This window comes from Balaenoptera ricei, chromosome 3, assembly GCF_028023285.1.
Source record: "Balaenoptera ricei isolate mBalRic1 chromosome 3, mBalRic1.hap2, whole genome shotgun sequence".
NCBI lineage: Eukaryota > Metazoa > Chordata > Mammalia > Artiodactyla > Balaenopteridae > Balaenoptera > Balaenoptera ricei.
In genome coordinates, this window is record NC_082641.1 from 94847875 (window position 1) to 94869531 (window position 21657).

A 21657-nucleotide genomic window follows, 5' to 3' on the forward strand; every position below is an offset into this window, starting at 1 on the left:
CAAGAGCCAAGATTCAAACCTGGGTCTCACTCCAGCATCCCTACTCAGGCCCACAGGAGTGTCTAACATGCAATTTCAATTTCATAGAAAATATGATTTAAACATTCTTTGACAAAGGAGTTTCAGAGACAGTTTTTTCCCCCAAAATTATCTTTCGAGTAATGTAGTAAAAACATCAGAGGAAAATTCTGATATTTATAAAATTAGCTACATTCAAGTGATCCTGCTATCATCTAAATCTTCTCTTCGCCTTTCCTCCTCCCCACAACACACACACTTTACCCAATCCCAAGATATAAAAAAATATTTTAAAGGATACTTTGCAGTGGGCACAACATTAGTATTATCATCCAGTTTAGATTCAGTTGTGTGAGCAACTATCTATTGAGCCTTCTGAAACAGATCATTTGGTGGTATTTTTGTTTTGGTTCCAGGAGATGTTTAAGACTTTACGTTAGTCGAGATGTGAGGATTTTCTAAACGTAATTCTTTCAGAGTATAAGCATCTTCTTGAAAGCAAATTTTGTGTTTATAAAAGTTCTTGAATCTTTTGTGCCTCAAAGACATTCAAAGTTAAAAGTAATAATTCACCAAGTAATGGACTCATCGCCTGTTTCTCTATTAAAATTAAATGTAAGCTTTCCAAAGCCTCTTTATTTTGCTCAAACTATTGTACTCCTTGGATGTGCCTGAACAGTAACTATTGAACTGTGGGAAACAAGAAGTGCTTTCTGGCTGTGAATATATAAAAATAAGTATGTTTAAATGCTAAATAAGGAAGCATACTGAATTTAAATTCTTCTATGTTCCTTGTCATCAAATCTTCATTATATGATTCTAGAACAGTGTGTGACAGTGTGAAGAAAAGAAGTGTATGAAGATGATAAAAAATTAATAAGATAAATCTTTCTAGAGATCAAAACAGTTTGAAAATACTGCTTTGTGTAATCCTAGATATTGATCACAGAGTTGGAAAGCTCTCTTTTAGCCCAAAGAGATGAGTTACAAAAGAAAAACCAAACCAAACCAAAACAAAACAAAACAACAAAAAACAAAACCTCAGAAAGCAGCTTCCAGAAATGGTACAAATTTCTGTATTTCTGTGATAGTGAAATATAAGCAAGTCCATTTACATTGATTTTTAAACCTCTTGAGAATTATCATAGGTATTAACCATACTCATAGGGTATTGTTTGATGAACAGAAAGACCACAATGGTAGAGATCACTGTGTACTTTAAATATTAAAGTAATCATCACAATAGAGTAAAACTAGATGATCAACTTTGTCATGTGGGTTTTATATTACTCTAAGATGAAAGGCTCACCTCCCACATTCAAGAACACAGCAGTAAGCTAATTTAATTTGAAATAGACACACAGCAAACTGCTGCCACTGGGAAATGCAGTAGATTGGAGGTGGAAGTGAAGTTCCACCTTTTACTCTGTAAAATTTTCTGTAAAGTTTGAATATTTTGCAATGAGCATGTATTAAACATTGTAAAATTTTAAAGCCGTCAGAGACAAGTGAAAGAAATTATGATGATGGTCAACCCCTCAACTTTGAAGGAAGGGAAGGAAAGGGCAGGGGGTTAGGAAGACAAGAGCCTCTGCTCTTTTTTTTTTTTTTAACTCCATGAGCTTGGTGTAATTAGATCAGTTTCACATTATTCTTTACCTTACCAACTTGAGCTACAAAGTGGAACCTAACTTCTCAGAGGAAAATAAAGCAAGTCAAAGGTCCGCTAGTCCATGGCTAATACTCAGCGAGGTATTCTGTGTTCAAATCCTGTATAATCACATATATAAGCAGGGTTTTAAATAGAGTTAGGAGGCGGAGCTGTGAGGAAAGTGGGCAGAGAATAAGCTTGAGTTGTAATCGTTAGGAGGCTACTCCTGACCCCTCACGCCCCACCCCGCCAAATAAAAGGCAGAGGGAGGAACTGTCCTAAGATCTCACTGTGAGAGCCTACTTTCCAACTCAAGACATTTCACAGGGATACCTGCCTCTCTAACTTTGGAAGTCAGCTGAGCTCCTGCTCCAGCTTTTGCTGCAGGCCCATTACTGAAACCTAGTGAAGAGGGTCCACCTAATGGAGAGCGAGGCAGAGAAATTCAGTGGATGAAGCCAGAAGGTTACTTGGGTTTTGTTTTTTCATTACAGTGAGCATATTGTGAAACACAATGCTAATTCTGAGAGGTTTTTGTTCACCTGACTTTATTATAAGAAGTTTTAAGGGTTCACTAGTGATTCTGCCCTACTCGCCCATTTAGTATTCATGAGAAGTTCACCTGCCTGCTTCATAATCACGTGGGATGTCAACTTGCAGATCCCTGGGTCCCACCTCAAAACTATTCTCTCCGTATATCAAGTGTTGCCTGCTATTGAAGGAAAGTATTAGGCAACTAATACAATTCTGGCTTTCTCTGAAGAATGTCTGAGCACCACGGGCCTAAACTCACCTCTCCATCATCCTATTCCCGATCCCATCAAGAGTGGTACATTTATTTTGCAATCAACAAAAGGCATCCTCTTTCCTTCTCCCCGCCCCCCCCCCGAGTTCCTAGGCAACCAGGGTCCTGCTGTGTGCTTTAGACAGCCAGTTTCTGGCCCTCTGGCGGCAAGGCTCCTCGCTCAGAGCCAGCACTTCCTTCTGGACTTCTTTCCCCAGGGTCGGTCCTCCAGAGGGTAGAGAGGGTTGTAGTACGCATCCCAGACGGGGCGGGGAGGGGGAAGGTGCTGGTGGCCAAGGGGAAGCTGTTTGGGGCGACAAGGAGCTTGGAGATACTGGTCAGGATGTCCCTATGCATGTGCAGGAGGCCCCTCGAATTGTAGGATGGAGCCCCAGGATTCGAAGAAAAGTAGAACCAGGGTCCTCCATTTGTACTTCTGGTCCGGGGTGTAAATGATAGGGATGGCCCGAAGCACAGCCTCTACCTTCGAAATGTTCATAAGTATTCTGTTTCGGATGAGTGTATTCCGTGTTTGCAGAACAGGAGAGAGAATTCAGGGAGGCTCACAGTTCGCCGGGGACGCTCCCGTCTGGGAGGGCGTTAACCGGCTCCCCAGCCCCGGGAGCCGCGGGACTGTCTGGCCTGAAGCATCCACGGAGTTGGGGTTAGTGAGGTATGAGACTGGTGTTTCAGGTGCTCGCACCAGAGCTACAGATCATCCTTCTCCTTTCTGATGACCTTGCGCAGGGCCTCCTTCTCTCGTCTGTGCCACAACCTTTTCTCGAAACTCCAGGTGCAGAAAACAAACGCGGACGCCGTTTCTCGCCTTCTAGCCACAGGCGAATCCCGGCAGGCCGCGCACCGCGCAGCTTTCGCATTTCCCGACACTTCCCGCCTGTAAACCAATTAGGTGCCTCTCCAGGCACTTTCTCTGATGCAGCGCGGAGGCCCGCCTCCCCGCAAGGCTTTCAGCTTAGGCGCGGCGCCACCTGGCCCGGCCGAGGGCGCGGTCACCACGCGCCACCGACAGCGCCAGCCTGGGTTTCTAAAGGGCTCCGGGACAGGTGCCTGGCTGAAATCCGGTGCCTTAGCATCTCCTCCCCACCAAAGGAAGGATGTTTGAAATGTTCCCGACCTGGGACAACGGCCAAGGACCTGGAAGGAGTGCTGATAATGCCAAGGCTTGGCGAACGGGGGTTCTGCTCCTATTTATCCGCCACAAGGTCGGACTGCTTGCTGAACCCGATCCCACCCTCCTCGCCTATTCACCGTCTGGTCCGACCCTCCCTCCTCGCTCCGCGCCTGGACGGGCGAGGTCAACCCCTCGATGTCACCACGCTTAGGAGCCCTGGGGGCGTCAAGGAGAGCCCCCTGGCCAATGCCCGGCCCTCCTCCCCATCTTCGAAGGCTGAGATCTTGACCCTCGCCGTCCCGAGAGCCCCCGCGGTCGCCCAGCGGGCCAAGTGCCTTTTGGCTCATTTCAGAAATGCCGCGCAATTAAAAAAAAAAAAAAAGAAGGCGTCTACTTTGCGTTCTGCAGCTGCTGGGGCGCCCTGGCTGAGAGCGCGGACCTGGGACTGCAGCCCCGCCCTCCCCGGCGGCTTCAAGGGCCCGGGACGCCTACAGCCACAGGCCGTGTAGTGCCTGGAGTGGGGGCCCAGGCCGCGGCTCCGCGCGCCCCGGCACTTACCTTGCCTCTGGCTAGCAATTCCATGATGTAGCCAAATTCACTTATCTCCCCCGACTCAGACATGGTTACGACCCTTCGCAAACTCGGGAGGAACCAGGCAGGTGCATCGAATACGTTCTTTTTCTCTCTCTTGCTCTGTTTTTAGTCTGAGTTTTGCCAAGCGCCCCGCCTGTATGCTGTTAACGAGGAAAAATGAGAAAGCGGGGGGAAAAAGCAAAAAAGGGGTTGGGTGGGATGAAGGCCATAGAGGGCTCCTGGGCAGCCACGTCTGGCGTTCTTAGCTCCGGGCAGGGCGACGTAACGGAACAAACGAGGGCGGCGGAGGCGGTGGCGACCGTGAAATCCTCACCGGGCGGAGCAGGGCGCGGAGGCCCCGCCTCCTCGGGGGTCGCGGCCCGCGCCTCCTGCCGGGGGTCGGACGGCTGCGGAGACAAACACCTACACAAAAGCTTGTCTGCTCCCGGCGTGGCGCCGCCCCAGCCCGGACACCCACTGGATAGTTAAAGCCGTCCTTTATGCGATGGCTGAGACGGTGGCTGTCTGGAGCTCTCAACGCAGAAAGGACCAGGAAAAATCCTCATCCCACTGTCTGGAGGTGCGAGGGCAGAGAGAATGAATGCAGAGCAGGCACAACAAAGGATCTGGCTGACAGCGCCGGAAAAAAAAATAAGTGAGGGCCCAGGAAGCGGCAACGCCGCATCTCAAGTCAGCCTTCCTGAAATCCAATAGGTAACAAAGACCAAGCCAGCGCTTCTGAGACGAGAACAAACACCAGGATTGTATTTTAAACACTCTAAGTGTGTAAGGTCGATTGTATCTCTATATCCTCTTGATACTCAACTTTCCTTTAATTTGAAAAAAAAAAAAAAAAAAAGGATTCCTGCCAGCAAGATTCCTGGACATTCTCACCCCTAGTTACTGACTAACTCACTTTCCAATTATTTATTTCATTGATTGAGTTAAACATTCAGTGCATGTTTCTCACATTTTATACTTCTTTTTAAAATAGCAGCTCCCCTAGGAGGCTGCAGCTGAAACGGCCTCTTAGTCTTCTCCCTGCTTCACTCATACCTGACTATCTTTGCTTCTCTTGAGAAGAAAACTTGGCGGAACAAAGTCAGGACTACTCTATTCCTCCACTATAGGCAGCCTCTTATCGTTCCTGAAAAGGAGGAAAGTGATAAGGGCATGAGCTTTTCTTTAAAAAAAAAAAGAAAGAAAGAAAGAAGAAAAGAAAAGAAATGCCAGCTATGATTAGATTAGACACAACTATAAGATTTACTGCAAGAATGAAACCATTTTCCTTAGGGATTTTTCTTGTTTGCCTTTTCTTTTGGTCATTTTCTGATTTCTCTTCTCTGGTCCAGAAACCCAAAAGTATATAATGATTTTTTTTCCTGCACATAAAGCTCCAATAATGTTGCTCCTTGACTCTTCTTCCACTAGAACTTTGCTCCTTCTTCAGTGTGTTAACTTTCTCTCTGAGTTGGTGCCGATCGCCTCTTACAGCAAGCAGCAAAAGTTAATGTGTTGGGTGTTCGCAGTTGGGCTCAGTAGGAGATAAGACAAAATCATAATGCTTCTTGTTTAGAAGCTTCTTGTCCTTCTCAAGTTCTGCAGAACCTTGTGTATGCCCTTTGCTTCCATAAGGAAAACTAAACAGAATTCAAGTAAGGTCTGTAGCATCCATGAATGCATTCCTCCCCAATATTAGCAATACTTGACAGATTGCCAGAAAGAGGTATTGCTTTAAAAGAGAAAGTTTTTCACACCCAGAAAGAATTTGGGCACATAATAAAAATCACGATGTTAGAGCCAAACTAGTCTTATGTCAGGCATGACAAGCAGGAAGAAGGGAGAGACAAAGGAACAAAAAAAGCCAAATGTTTCCCCTTAAAAAGCTTTCCCCCAAAACCCCATCCAATGACCTCTACTTACATCTCCCGTGTGAGAACAAGGACATATGTCCACCCATAGTTACAAGGAAGGCTGGGAAGGTGATTATTTTACTCTGGGAACATTGCCACTCTAAACAAAATCAAGGATTTATTAGTGAGGAAGAAGAAGAAAGAGATATTGAGCAGGAAACTGTCGGTTTCTGCTACCCCTGGGGTAAGTCCATTCAGTTTCCTGAGTTTCTTTCTTCTTTTTTTTCACTTTTTTGGCTGCACCACGCGGCACGTGGGATAACCACTAGACTGCCAGGGAAGTCCCAGTTTGCTGAGTTTCAATTTTCTCTTCTGTAAAATGACTGGTTTTGAACTAAATGGTGTTCCTCTTCTGGTTTTGAACTAAATGGTCTAACCTCTTCCTGCTCTTAATGCTAATGTCTCCAATCTAAGGATCCCTTTACCATCTGGCAGCACTAGCTGCTCCTCTTTTCCCTGAATAAGTTGCTGTTACAAAAGATCTGTCCACCCGATCACTTGCTATTAGGAAATACTCCAGGCAAAATATGCTTAACAGTTGCCTGGATTCCCACCCAAGGCCAAGATGGGGCTGGGGGCAAGGGTCTTAGAATCAGCTGCTGTAGTGGCAAGAAGTGGAACTGCCCATGAGAGTCCAGATAGGTGCCCACAAGTTGGACACTGAGCATTTACTCAGATGCCTGGTGGTACTTACCACTCTTTATTTAATCACTGAGTGAACAGCACTATGGAGCATTAAGAACTTTTCAAAGATGACAGGCATACAAAATGAAGACTGCATTAACATTTCCCTTGAAATTCTCTGTACAGACTTCAAAGACACAGGATCAGTCAGTAGGTGCCAAACAAAATTTGCTTTATTAGTTCTCTTACTTCTAAGAACAAAATAAGATTAATATCATACAGATTAATATCTAACTTCATTCCCCATAGGAACCAAAATTAAGAAAAAAGTTAATTCACATTTCTCAAAAATAATAAAAGTAGCATGACAGATGCTGCTTCACATGGAACTTCCCCACCTAAAAGAAGATATTTAATAGAGGGATTACGTGATGTGTGAATTTTTCACACTGAGAAGGCTAGCAATATTAAAGAGTCCCTCGCTGTGGGAAATCTAATTGTCAGTTTCCATCTAATGGAGAAAACTTTTCAATATAACTGCTTAATTGCCATGCAGATTACTGAAATAACTCTAACTTATAGAGAGCCACAGCTTTTGCCTTCATTTTCATCCATGATACCCTATTTTCCCCTCCTTATAGTAAACAACATAACACAATAGTTTTAACAAATAACACACAAAATACACATTCCAAGTTTTTCTTAGCTGTGGACACAAATAAATAATTGTACAAATTTAGAAGTTGAAATCTATGATGATGAATGTTTAGCAGTTTAAGAGTTAGAGAATGGAATTAGTAATATAAAAATATCCTGGTTTTAATAGACCCTCATATTTACTTCAACAGTCTTTATTTCAAAATTGGAAACATAAAATGTAGCTTTCTGACACAAATGCATCCTAGCACCTATATCTAGAAAGGTCATTTAAAATACCTAATTTTTTAACAGCTTTCTTGAGGTATGATTTACATACCATAAAATTCACCAATTGTAAGTGTACAGTTTAGTAATTTTTATTAAATTATGGAGTTATGCAATCATCTCATAATCCAGTTCTAAAACATTGGAATATCTCTCCATTTATTGAGATTTTCTCTTATTTCTCTTAGCTGTGCTCTATAGTGTTCAGATATATTGCACTGCTTTTGTTAAATGCGTTGCTAAGTATCTTATTATTGTGAATGAACTTGATTTCTTAATTTCATTTTTGGGTTGTTTATTGCTTGTACACAGAAATGCAACTAATAATTGCATAATAAACTGTATCTTGCAATGTTGTAAAATTCAATAATCCGTAATTAAAGAAAGTTTTACTTTTTCCTTTCCAGTCTGTATGCCTTTATTTTTCTTGCCTCATAGCTCTAGTTAGAACCTCCATTATAATACTGAATAAAAGTGACAGGAGTTGACATCCTTGCCTCATTCCCAATAGTAGCAGAGAAACAGTCCATCTTTAACCATTAAATATTGGTTTAGCTACATTCCATAACTTTTGATACATTGTGGGTTTGTTTTTATTCATTTAGAAATATTTTCTAATTTTTCCTTGTGACAGGCCATCTAGAAATATGTTGTTTAATTTCCAAATTATTCCAAATTTCTAAATAATTTAGATTTCCCATATTTCTTCCTGTTGATTTCTAATCTAATTTGGTTTTAAACAAAGACTATTTTTAAAATTTTTTTCAATGTTTTTAAAATATATTGAGGCTTTTTTATGGGCTAACATGGGAGTTAGCAAACCTTCTCTTACTGGGTGAGATATTAGTTAAACATTTAGCACTTGCAGCAATACAGTCTTTTTGATGAAAGCACAGTCAACAATAGATAAACAAGTGGGTGAGGCTATGTTCCAATAAACATTTATTTATAAAAATAGGCAACTGAATAAGCACATGAAAAGGTGCTCAACCATCATTAGTCATTAGGGAAATGCAACCCAATACCACTTCATACCTACTGGGATGCTTATAATTTAAAAGAAATGGAAAATAAGTGTTCGTGATGATGTGGAGAAATTGGAAGCCTTGTACATAGCTGATGGGAATATAAAATGATGCAGTGGGAAACAGTTTAGTGGTACCTCAAGAAGTTAAACATAAAACTACCAGCAATTCCACTTCTAGGTAGATACTCAAAAGAACTGAAAGCAGGGACTCAAAGAGATACTTGTTTGTACACAAGTGTTCATTGCTGCATTTTTCACAATCAACAAAAGACATAAACAACCCAAGTGTTGATCAACACATGATTGGATAAACAAAATGTAGTATATACATATAATGGAATTTTTTTGTCTATAATATGGAATGAACTTCTGATATATGGTACAATATGGATAGACCTTGAAAACATTAGGCTAAGTGAAATAAGCTAGACACAGAAGGACAAATACTACATAATTTTCTTTATATAAAATGTCTAGGATAGGCAAATTCATAGGGACAGAAAGTAGATTAGACAGACCGGAGGGAGAGGGGAATGGGGAGTTACTGTTTAATGGGTACAGAGATTATGTTGTGGATGATGAAAAATTTGGGGTATAGTTAATGGTGATGGTTGCACAACATTACGAATGTAAATAATGCCACTGAACTTCACACTTAAAAATGGTTTTAAAAAATTAGGTGTCTGGCTCTTGAGTTGTAGTTTACTGATTGTTTCCTAAAATATTATCTGTTTTGGGTAATATTCCATGTATGCTTAAAAGGCATGTGTATTCTTCTGTTGGGTGGAGCATTCCATGAATCAGCTAGGTAAAGTTGGTTTTCCATGTCTTAGGTCTTTGTTCTTCCTCTGTTCCTCCTCTACTGTAGTCTTTTGCGTTAAATTTTTTTTAGTGAACCTATTTCATTCTTCTGTTGATTTTAACAAAATTACTACTTCTTAATAGTTACTCTAGGAATTATGATATAAGTATTAACTGAGCGCAATCTACTTTAGGTTAATACTGACTTAATACCAGTAAAATACAGCAACTTAACAATACAGTTCCAATCCTCCTCCCTCCACTGCCATACATATTATGTATATATAACACCTATGTATGTTATAAACCCAAGAATACATTCTTATAATTACTGCTTTACACAATCTAACACAAGATTGCTGTGTTTTTAAAGAAATTAAGAGAAGATGAAAAAAATATATGTACACAATTTATTTATTCACAGTTTATCATTTCTGGTACCTATCATTTCCTGCTATCTGTAGTCATTTCCTTTCATTCTGAAGACCTCCTTTAGTATATTTGTAAGACAATGTGTTAGCAATGTTTCTTCAGTCTTTTAATGAATCTGTAAATCCAAAATAATCACAATAAAATTACTTTCAGGATTTTCTAGGAACATGTCAAGTTAATTCTAAAATTAATTCAAAAGACCAGTGGGTAAGACTCTGTACTCCCAATGTAGGGGGCCCGGGTTTGATCTGTGGTCAGGGAGCTAGATCCCACATGCATGCTGCAACTAAGAGTTTGCATGCCGCAACAAAGAAGTCCGCATGCCACAACTAAACATGCCACAACGAAGATTCCACATGCCACAACTAAGACCCAGTGCAGCCAAAATAAATAAATAATTTTTTTTTTTAAAGAGAGAAATGCACAAGATTGGCCAAGATAATTTATAAAAGTACAATGCTGTAGCAAATACAAAAATGAAGCCATAATAATTAGAACAACTGGTATAAGAATAGACGAATAGATCAATAACACAGAATAGAAAATCTAGATTAAAACTTATGATTAGATTTTACATGATTTCTGCTTATTTACTAAGTAATAAAGGTGATATTTCAAATCAGTGATGAAAGGGAGGAGATCGAGATGGCAGAGTAGGGGGATGTGGAACTCACCTTCCCCCACGAACACATCAAAAATACAACTACATGTGGAACAATTCTCACTGAAAACTAACTGGAGACTGGCAGAAGGACTGCTGTACAACCAAGCCTGTAAGAAAGCTACACACAGAATCAGGTAGAAAGGGAAGAGAAAGAGTCAGGTTGGGACCTGCGCTCCTGGGAGAGGTCTCAGAGGAAAAAGGAGATTACACAGGTGGAGATTTGCCCTGGGAGTGAGTGGTTCAAGCCACATATTGGGCGCCTTGGCCCTGGGGTCCAACACAGGGAAGACAAGCCGCTTGCCTGGTTGGAGGGCCGGTGGCACTAACAGGAGGGCTGTGGGAAGCCTGGACTCCACTTGTGAGGAGTGCGCAAACACTTGCTTGCTCTTGAAGCAGGGTAGAGACAGTGGATTGAGACAGCATACCACTGCCCCTGCATGTACCCCAGCCTGAGATGAATGATAGCTCCAGACACTCGCATCATGACACAGCTCTACACTAGGGCAAGGTCTGCCAAGGCCCAAGGAGAGAGCTCAGCAGTGAGACAAAAATGTGGCTGATGTGACGTCTGAGCAGGGCAGGGGCAGCCATTACTGGTGCTTACATAGGCAGCACATCAGAAGCAGTCTGGGTCTCTGACCCCAGCCGGACTGCGACAGGCCACACCCTGACTCATGCCAAGTGCCCACACTAGCCCCTCTTGCTCCAGCACTGCTTCCCTCTGGGGTGAGGGTACTGGTGCTGGGAGGGGAGAGAGCACACACTTAAAGGGAACAGAACCGGCTCAGACCCAATCCTCAAGACTTCTGCTCCAGTAACTTGGGACCAACCCCACCCCTGATAGGGTGATGATGGTCACAGAAAAGTCGGGAAGACCTAGCTCACACCTGGCTCCAGCCCTAGCCTCTCCATCTCAAGCCCCACCTCCTACCATGGTGATAGCTACCGGCACACCCTGGGGAAAGATGTGACTTGTGATCACATGAGATTCAGCTCCCCCCACCAAAGCCACTGGGCACACACAGACTGAGTGAGGATGCTCCCGCATAAGGACACTACTTCAAGACCACAATAGGTAACTGTTTCACCCAATTTCAGAGTGACAAAGAAAGTCAAACAAAATGAGAAGACAAAGGAGTTTGTCCCAATTGAAAGAGCAAGAGAAAACCCCTGGGAAAAAACAAGAAATGAAACAGAAATAAACAATTTACCAGACAAAGAATTCAAAGAATTAGTAATAAAAATGCTAACTGAAGTATGGAAAAGGATACATGAACACAATGAGAATTTTAACAAGGAACTAGAAAACATAAAGAAGTATCAGTCAGCGCTGAAAAATACAATAACTGAAATGAAAAACCTACTAAAAGGAATTAACAGCAGACTAGGTGATACAGAAGAACTCATAAGTGATCTGGAAGATAGAATAATGGAAATCACCCAATCAACCACCAAAAGGAAAAACAAATTTAAAAAATGAGAACAGTTTAGGAGGTCCCTGGGACAACGTCAAGTGTACCAACAATTGCATTATAGGGGTCCCAGAAGGAGAAGAGAAAGAGAAGGGAATTGAAAATATATTTGACAAAACCATGGCTGAAAACTTCCCAGACCTGAAGAAGGAAAAAAATATCCAGGTATAGGAAACAGAGGGTCCCAAACCAGATGAACTCAACAGACCCACACCAAGACATATCATAATTAAAATGGCAAAAGTAAAAGAAAAGAGAGAATTCTAAAGGCAGCAAGAGAACAACAAAGAATCACACACAAGGGAAACTCCAAAAGGCTATCAGCTGACTTCTCTGCAGAAACGTTGCAGACCAGAAGGGAGTGGCATGATGTATTCAAAGAACTGAAAGGGAAAAATCTGCAACCTAGGATACTCTACCCAGCAAGATTATTATTTAGAATTGAAGGAGAGATAAAGAACTTCTCAGACAAGCAAAAACTAAAAGAGTTCATCAATGCTAAACCTACTCTAAAAGAAGTCTTAAAGGGTCTTCTATAGGAAAGGCAAATACATAGTAAAGGCTGAAGATCAACCACTTAAATAAGCTAATATGAAAATTAAAAGACAAAAAAATTATAAAATCAACTATAACTATAATAATTATTAAAAAGATAAACATGAAATTGTTAAATATGACATCAAAAACACAAAATGTTGGGGAGGGGAGTAAAAAATTGTAGATCTTTTAGAATGTGTTTGAACCTGAAGGACTACTTGTTTGAAACAAGTAGACAGTTATAGGTCAACATATATGAACCTCATGGTAACCATAAATCAAAAACCTACAACAGATACACAAAAAAAGAGAGAAAGGAACACCAGCATACCACTAAAGAAAATCATCGAAACACAAAAGAAGAAACTAAAAGAAGAAAAAGAGAAGAAATACAGAAACAACCAGAAAACAAGTAACAAAACAGCAATAAGTATGTAGCTATCAATAATTACTTTAAATATCAATGGACTGAATGCTCCAATCAAAAGATATTAGGTGGCTGGTTGGATACAAAACAAGACCCATTTATATGCTGCTTGCAAGAGACTCACTTCAGAGCTAAATACATACACAGACTGAAAGTGAGGGGATGGAAAAAGATATTTCATGCAAATGGAAATGACAAGAAAGCAGGGGTAGCAATACTCATATCAGACTTTAAAACAAAGTTTATAACAAAAGAAAAGGAAGGGCATTAGGGATCAATACAAAAAGAGGATATTACACTTGTTAACATATATGCACCTAGTACAGGAGCACCTAAATATGTAAAGCAAATATTAACAGACATAAAGGGAGAAAGTGACAATAATCCAATAACAGTGGACTATTAACACCCCACTTATATCAATGGTCAGATCATCCAGACAGAAAATCAATAAGGAAACAGTGGTCTTAAATGATACAATAGAACAGTTGGGCTTAAGAGATATCTATCGGACATTCCATCCCCAAATGGCAGAATACACATTCTTTCAAAGTGCATATGGAACATTCTCCGGGATGGATCACATGCTAGGCCACAAAACAAGTCTCAACAAATTTAAGGTGAGAGAAATTATATCAAGCATTTTTTCAGACCACAACAGTCTTAAACTAGAAATCAATTACAGGGAGAAAAATGGGGAAAGCACAAACACTTGGAGACCAAACAACATGCTACTAAAAAAAACAATGGAACAATGAAGAAATCAAAGAGGAAATCCAAAAATGCCCCAAGACAAATGAAAATGGAAACACAATTTTCTAAAATCTATGAGATACAGTAAAAGCAGTTCTAAGAGGGAAGTTTATAGTGATACAGGCCTACCTCAAGAAATACCAAAAATCTCAAATAAACAGCCTAACCTAATTACAAAAAGAAGAACAAAGTCCAAAGTCAGCAGAAGGGAGGAAATAATAAAGATAAGAGAGGAAATAAATAAAATAGAGAACAACAACAACAAAAAAACAATTGAAAAGACCAATGAAATCAAGAACTGGTTTTGTGAAAGATAAACAAAATTAATAAACCTTTAGCCAGGCTCATTAAGAAAAAGAGAGGATGCAGATAAACAAAATAAGAAATGAAAGAGGAGAAATAACAACAGATATCACAGAGATACAAAGAACTATGAGAGAATACTACAAACAGCTGTATGTCCCAAAACTGGAAAACCTAGAAGAAACACATGAAATGAACACATTTCTAGAAACATTCAGTTCCAAGACTGAATCAGAAAGAAAAAGAAATAGACAATCTGAACAGACAGATCACTAGTAGTGAAATTGAATTTGTAATTTTAAAAAAAAATCCCAGCAAACAAAAGCCAGGACCCGACAACTTCATAGGGGAATTCTATCAAACATATAAAGAAGAGCTAATACCTATCCTTCTCAAACTATTCCAAAAAATTAAAGAGGATGGAACACTCCTAAATTCATTCTACAAGGTCACCATTACTCAATACCAAAACCAGACAAAAATGCTACCAAAAAAAAAAAATTTACAAGCCAATATCTCTGATGAATAGAGATGCAATAATTCTCAACAAAATATTAGCAAACCAAATTCAACAATATATAAAAAGGATCATACACCATGATCCCACCAAAAAACTACTAGAGTTCATCAAGAAATTCAGTAAAGCTGCAGGATAAAAAACTGATATACAGAAATCTATTGCTCCTCTATACACTAAAAACGAACTATCAGAAAGAGAAAGCATGAAAAAAATCCCATTTAAAATAGCATCAAGAAGAATAAAATACCTAGGAATAAACTTAACCAAGGAGATGAAAGACCTAAACCCTGAAAACGATAAAACACTGATGAAGGAAATTGAAGATGACACAGAGAAATGGAAAGATATCCCATGTTCCTGGATTGGAAGATTAATGTTGTTAAAATGTCCATACTACCCAAACCAATCTACAGACTTAATGTAATCCCTATCAAAATACCCATGACATTTTTCGTGAAAGAAAAATATCTCTTTCATAGATGCCACTAATCTCATTCTTGAGGTCCTATCTTCTAATACCAAAGGTCCTATCTTTTAATACCATCACACTGGGGGTTAGTATTTCAATACAAGAAGTTTTGAGGGGACACATACATTCAGTCTAAGGCTGAAGATTTTGTCTATTGATTTTGTTTCTGGTCACATTGTTGGGCTCTGTTACTATTTCTAATAGTTTGTTAGTTGATTCTCCTGGAATTAAAAAAAAATTATCTGAATACACATAGGTCATTTTTCTTATTTGTTGCCAATATTTAGAGATTTTTTTTTCTTATTTTGTTATAACTTTCATTATAATGTTGGATAGCAGAAATGATAACAGTCATTCTAGATTTATTTCTGACTTTAATGGAAACCATTCAAATAATTCACCTTTGTACCTGCGGATCTTGTGGGTTGAGGATTTTGGGTTAATAATACCCTTTATTGGGTTAAGAAGGTTTTTTCTATTCCTACTATGCTAAAAAGAATTTTTTTATTAGATATACATGTTGAAATTTATCAAATTCTTTTATGAGGCATCTATTTACATGACTGTATGATTTCTATTTTTAATCTAGTAATAGAGTGAATTACATTAATTTTTTTTTCCAGTGTTGAACCTCTTCTGGGATAAATCCTGCTTGGTTATAATACATAAATCTATTAATACATTACTGAATCTGATGTACCAACATGTTCTTCAGCATTTTTGCTTTAATGTCCACATTTGTCCCAACTGGTCACTTTCTGGTGGCCTAGGATTCTTCCTGTTCCCTGTATCTGCCCTGAGTCAGTAGCACATTTGAAGTCATTTCCATTTTTAGGTAGTAGCTTTTCTCTGTTAACATTATTCCATCTGCTTTGCATACTTCAGGATTCCTTATAATAATTTCTGGCCCGTCCAGTGTATCCATTTCTGTTTTCTAGTACTACTATGAATTTTTTAAAAAAACAAAAAAAGATCTGTCATTTCCACGAATTTGGAATGGGAGGGACAGAGGCCTTTGCATGGCTCTATCTTCCACCTTGTTCAAAATTCAAAATTGATGCCATTTTTAGATTCTTGCTGGAACCTGATTATTTCTAGTACTCTCCAATCAGTTTAAATATCACCAGAAAACTAAGCACATCTACCTAACATTTTCTTCCCTTTCCATAATATGCTTTTTGGTTTAATTCCATAAAATGTTAACTGTTAGGAAGAAAGGCAGTAATACATTAGCCAAAGTTGTCTGTTATGGAGATATGTCACAATATGCCTTTCCTACATGACTTTTCAACACCCATTTGGGACAAATTCTTAAAATTTCTTCTTAGAATGAACCAACTTGGTCAGCTACCAACATTTTTTTTCTCCTCTGCATCAGAATAAGGATTATTTTTTTTCTCCAAATGAAATGCTGGTTACCTCAGCAACATTAAGAAGAGTTTTCTTTTTAAGTCCCCTTTCCCTTGAGGTGAAAAGGATATTGTATTTTCTAGCAGTTTCTTTTCTTTAGAAGTTTATCACAGACGATCTTTGGCCCAAAGAGGGGGGCAAACTGCTTTGGGGTGGTTTGTTTAAGGACAGAGGATCAATTCTTGTCTCAGAGTTTCCCAAATTGCAAAGTTGGAACTGCGTGCGCATATCCTAAATTCGTCCTCGGAGGACACTTATTTCTCTAGCAAGCAAGACTTGGCCCAGGAGGAAGCCTAGGATGGCCAACTCAGGCTATCTTAGGAGACTGCGGTCGCACAAGACTCGCTGCTGAGCGGAGACTGCACTGCCTGCATCCCACCTCCATTCACTGAGTCTTGATATGTATACCAACAACACTCATTCATTCATTAAATATGACTGACCGCCTACTGTGTGCCTGGCAGTGTTCTGGCAGTGCAGATTCAGCAGTGAACAAGATAAACAAGGTTCTTAAAATATAAATGTCCTTTTAATACCATGCTGTGTTTTGAAAGCTTCAATTTTGTATGAGATTTTTTGATGCTGAGGTAATATGATCTTGGTAGGGAGGGCAGAACCTTTTTTTCCTGCAAGGTACACTGTGAAATGATATACCATTTCTTTCCTAGGAAATGAGATATGCAAAGAGATCATTGGTTTGTTTGTCATTAGATATGCTGGAACTATATTGGATAACTAGGTTTCTCTTAACTAAGGTCCTAACCACTAGCCCCACCCCTATCCCCCAACCTGTTCACATTGGGGCATAATTCTTTGGCAGATGACACCTTCTATAGGTACGGGGAAGGGAGGGTTAAGAGAGAAAGCTGCCTCTGATCAATACAGCTGCATCATCATCATAAATAATTTAACCACATACTCCGTTTTTAGTTTCTTTGATCTGCTTCTATCATCATGCCTGGTTGTGTTACTGCCACAGGAGTTTGCTCTTTGCGAGGCTAAAGAATCTCCTTGCAGGACCTCAGTCATCCTCCTGGGGCAAAGGTCCACTTTGTGTTATTCCTCCTGCCTCATAGCTCAGCATCGATGTTTTTTAACCATCCTGAAGGATCTTGAGTGCATTGTTGCTTTGAGATGTTATAAGCCAGGGATAAAGGAAGTTACTTATTAGTGCTGGAAATAAGATAAGTGGGCTGGTTCTAACAACCATCTTCCTCTAATAATTCCTTGTTTATTTTAGAGGGTTGTTTGTTTTGTGAGACTTAGGGGAGTGAAGATATAGGAGGAAGGAGAAAGGATCATTTTCAGGACCTCAGATTCAGATCTGGTATTGGTTTTGGTGGCAGTGAGTGAGGAGATGGGGGTGTATTCTGAGGAAGAAATTAGTGTAAGATTATCACGTAGCAGAGTTCATTGGCTCTGGCAAAAGTGATAAAGTGTGGCTTTGTTTTATTTTGCCACAAAGACATATTTTGAAAATCTCCTTCTTGTGTCACTGGTCCTCAACAAAGAACACAGCTCATATCTCCATTAATTTGGAGTTAAAAATGTTAACAACATCAATACTGGCCACTGACTTACTGCTTAACCTAAGTATTTGCTAGGGCTTCGAGCACTGCTGTTCTATTACAGAGGGGAGAAATATCTGGGAAGGAATTTGCAGAGTAGAATAAAATGCTAAGAAAGGGATTCTATAAGCATCATACTATAAAAATAGTGTTGACCTTGAGCAGTAGGAAGGACAAGCTTTTGGCCAAGAAGCAGGCACATTTTCACCTACAAACTGGCCAGCCAAGGCAGAGGGAAGCTATGGTGTATGCTTAAAAGTTTTAAAAGAGCACCTTTTTCTGAATAAGATTAATGGCACAACGGGAAAGCACATTGAGAATTGTATCTATGAACCTGTCTGCTGCTTTTCTGTAACTACGATATGTACTCCCTTCCCACAGAACATCTCCTTCAGAGTCTGGCTCTTCTTGCTACCTCAGTTCTCCTCACCGACTTGGCTTTACTTCACCTGCTTCTTATTTGAATCCATAATTGAAATGGAGGGATCTGAGTCTTTCGTGATGTGAAACAGATATACTCTCTTTTAAGGGCTCAAACCACTTTTGCGGCCCCTTTCCTAATGCCCACAGGTCTTCAACTACGTCCCGAAGCTCCCAGGAGCTCCAAGGTTCCCCCACAGACACTGCTGCCCATGTACCCTGGCAAAAGAAAGTGGGGAATTCCATAGTTTGACTGGCGTGGCCAGTGTCAGAAGGTAATTACAATCAGTAACAAACTGAGAATAAACCGCAATACCCCAGGCACAGCCTCAGGCTCTGACTCTGAACTCCTATCTCTTCATTTACTGAGACATGCACAATTTTGAATTCTATCAGGGGAAACATTATTATGACATTTCCCATTATAGAGGATTCTACTATGATTTTCTTTCTAACATAATTTCTGGAACACAGTGACACTATTTATAAGGTATTTCCCTAGAGAAGCAGCAATATAGCTACATTAATATAAATGAGAAGAATATTTGCTGCAGGTATATCTATTTTAGAGTTCCGTCAGCTTGCTAGGGGGGAACGCTGTATTTCACACAGGCATTTCATAGTATATTGTTTACTCTTAAAAAGGAAAATTGTTAATATTTATCTTCCAGTATCCTTTCATGTAAACATTCACAATACGTGTTTTACTATGTGTAATGGTACCTAGCTGAAATCTTTCTATCTCATGATTCCAGAAGGAGTTTTAAGTTTCTTTTTTCAATATTCCAAATTTGGTTTACCTGTATGAAAAGAAGTACTTTCTATTTAACTGTAAAAGTACTCACTGAGTAACAAACTCTAAATAATTTGTTACATGTTACCCCATTATTTTGTTAACAATGAGACAAAAATGACTATCATATATAAAGTATCCAACACCTACTAAGCCCACAAATATATATTCAATGAATGAATGAACATATCTACCTTACAAATGGAGAAACTGAGGTCAAAAGAAAGGTTTTAGCCATAATCATGCATAACTCAAGAAATCCCCTGAAAATCTGATTCAAATATTCTTTTCCTTTCTTTCCTTAAAAGACAAGTGAAAGTTCTAATAATGGACATTTACTCTTTGAAAGGGAAATCTGAGAGTAATGTTTTGTAGATAAAAAACCTTCAGATTAAAATTTCATAATAAAAATAAGGAAGCAAATTATTTCATCTAAACACCACTTTTGTCTTTCTTTTACTCTTAATTGTAAAATTCTGAAAAAAACCATTTAAATACTATGAAGTTACAGAGTCTCATCAATTATAACTCGAAATTGTGGATAAGAAAAAGCTGGAAATCTTAGTAAAGTTCTAACTTTTTAAAAATTGCATATTCCACCTTGTATTTTCTAAATGACTACTGCAAGTGGGAAATAAAACCAGAAATACAGCCTTGTCTTCACCTGCTACCAGCACCACAGTTCTAGTCTGAAAAACTATTTTATGGCACTTCAGTCCAAAATTTATTTCCTCCCCCTTCTTTGTTACAAAACCTTGATAAATGTGCCCAACTTAACAAACAAATGAACAAACAAAAAACAAGCAAAAACCCAGCCTTCTTTGCAGCTAGGGGTAGCCAATGAGATGTCACTGGAAGTTGTTAGGTGGGGCTTCTGGGAAAGCCCTCTGCCCCCTCCTTCCTTCTCTTCTAACTGAAACACAGTTCTGAGGCCTGGCATTCCAATCCCCATCTTGGACTCCTGAGGAGAACCTGAGGATAGAAGTCACGCACTAGGACGACTAGAGAAGAGAAAGAGATGAGCCCAAGTCTCTAGGAATCGTGGGGCTTCCATTCTAGCCTTGGACTACCTACTGCCCACCTTCTTTCACTCAAGAGAAAATAAAACTCTAACTTGTTTAAACCATGTTATTTAAGTTTTCTGTTACATGCAACCAAATCTAGTCCCAACTGATAAAGCCACATTATAGCTATTTGACCTTTAGCTATTCATTTAACTTCTCTGTATCTCAGTTTATTCATCTATAGAAATGGGCACAATAATAGTCCTGGCTCAGAGAGTTGTTATAAGGATTAAATGAATTAGTACATGTAAAGTGATTAGAATTGTAACCAGAGCAGACTGACCGCTCAATGAATCCCATCTGTTACTGTTATTCACTTGCACCATCTATAATATCATACCTGGAGTTTAAATGTGAAGGGAGAGGGTGTGTGAAGAAACAAAGTCACTGCATTTGTTTCTTGCCCCATTCTTCAGGGACAGAGACCTGGGCAAAGAGCATAACAGAACCCTGATAATACGATAATGCACACTTCTCAATTAAAATCACTTTACAGATTACCAAGCACCTTCAGATAACTGAGTTCCTCTAAGCCTTACCAGAGCTCTGAGATGAGGGTGAACGTTGACGCTTGTTTGTGTTGGCAGGTCATTAGCTGACTGGCTCAGTGGCCAGAGTCCAAGTTCACCGTTCCAGTGAGGGCCAGTTGGCTGGATTCCATTTCATAGCCCTAGATTGTGCAGCATACTTAGCCGTGGTTAATTGCTCTCTGATCATGATTCCAAGTTTAAATCGTGTGGGAGAAGACATGAGGGAGTATAACTCAGCCGTGCTGGAGAAACTGTCTGCCTTCTCCACCTGCCAGGAGGTACATGTGGGTTGTAAGTGAGGCTTTTTTTTAAAAGAGAGATTTCCTGAATCTTTTTCAGAAATCTGACTTTTTTTCAGCTAGTTTATTTAGAAAGCTTCTGAGCCTTAGGGTTTTGGGTTTTTTTAAAGAATTTATTTATTTATTTATTTATTATTTATTTTTGGCTGTGTTGGGTCTTCGTTGCTACGTGCGGGCTTTCTCTAGTGGCAGCGAGCGGGGGCTACGCTTCATTGCAGTGCACGGGCTTCTCATCGTGGTGGATTCTCTTGTTGCAGAGCACGGGCTCTAGGCACGCGGGCTTCAGTAGTTGTGGCATGCGGGCTCAGCAGTTGTGGCTCGTGGGCTCTAGAGTGCTGGCTCAGTAGTTGTGGCGCAGAGGCTTAGTTGCTCTGTGGCATGTGGGATCTTCCCAGACCAGGGCTCAAACCCGTGTCCCCTGCATTGGCAGGCGGATTCTTAACCACTGCGCCACCAGGGAAGCCCGAGCCTTAGGGTTTTAACTTGAGAATGCCTCTCAGATTAGCTCCACTCTAATCTTAATATAATAATGATAACAGCTGATATGTA

General features: G+C 39.9%; 1 protein-coding gene across 3 annotated transcripts in view; it reads right to left on the bottom strand.

Moving 5' to 3' along the window:
- TRIM36 (tripartite motif containing 36) overlaps positions 1-4422 on the bottom strand; it is a 47510-nt gene extending 43088 nt beyond the window's left edge. For all 3 annotated transcript variants that reach the window (XM_059919412.1, XM_059919413.1, XM_059919411.1), the window contains exon 1: positions 4144-4422. In XM_059919412.1, coding sequence (XP_059775395.1) covers positions 4144-4206 — 63 coding nt within the window. In that variant the 5' untranslated portion in view covers positions 4207-4422. The remainder of the gene's footprint in view (positions 1-4143) is intronic.
- Between the last annotated feature and the right edge of the window lie 17235 nt (positions 4423-21657).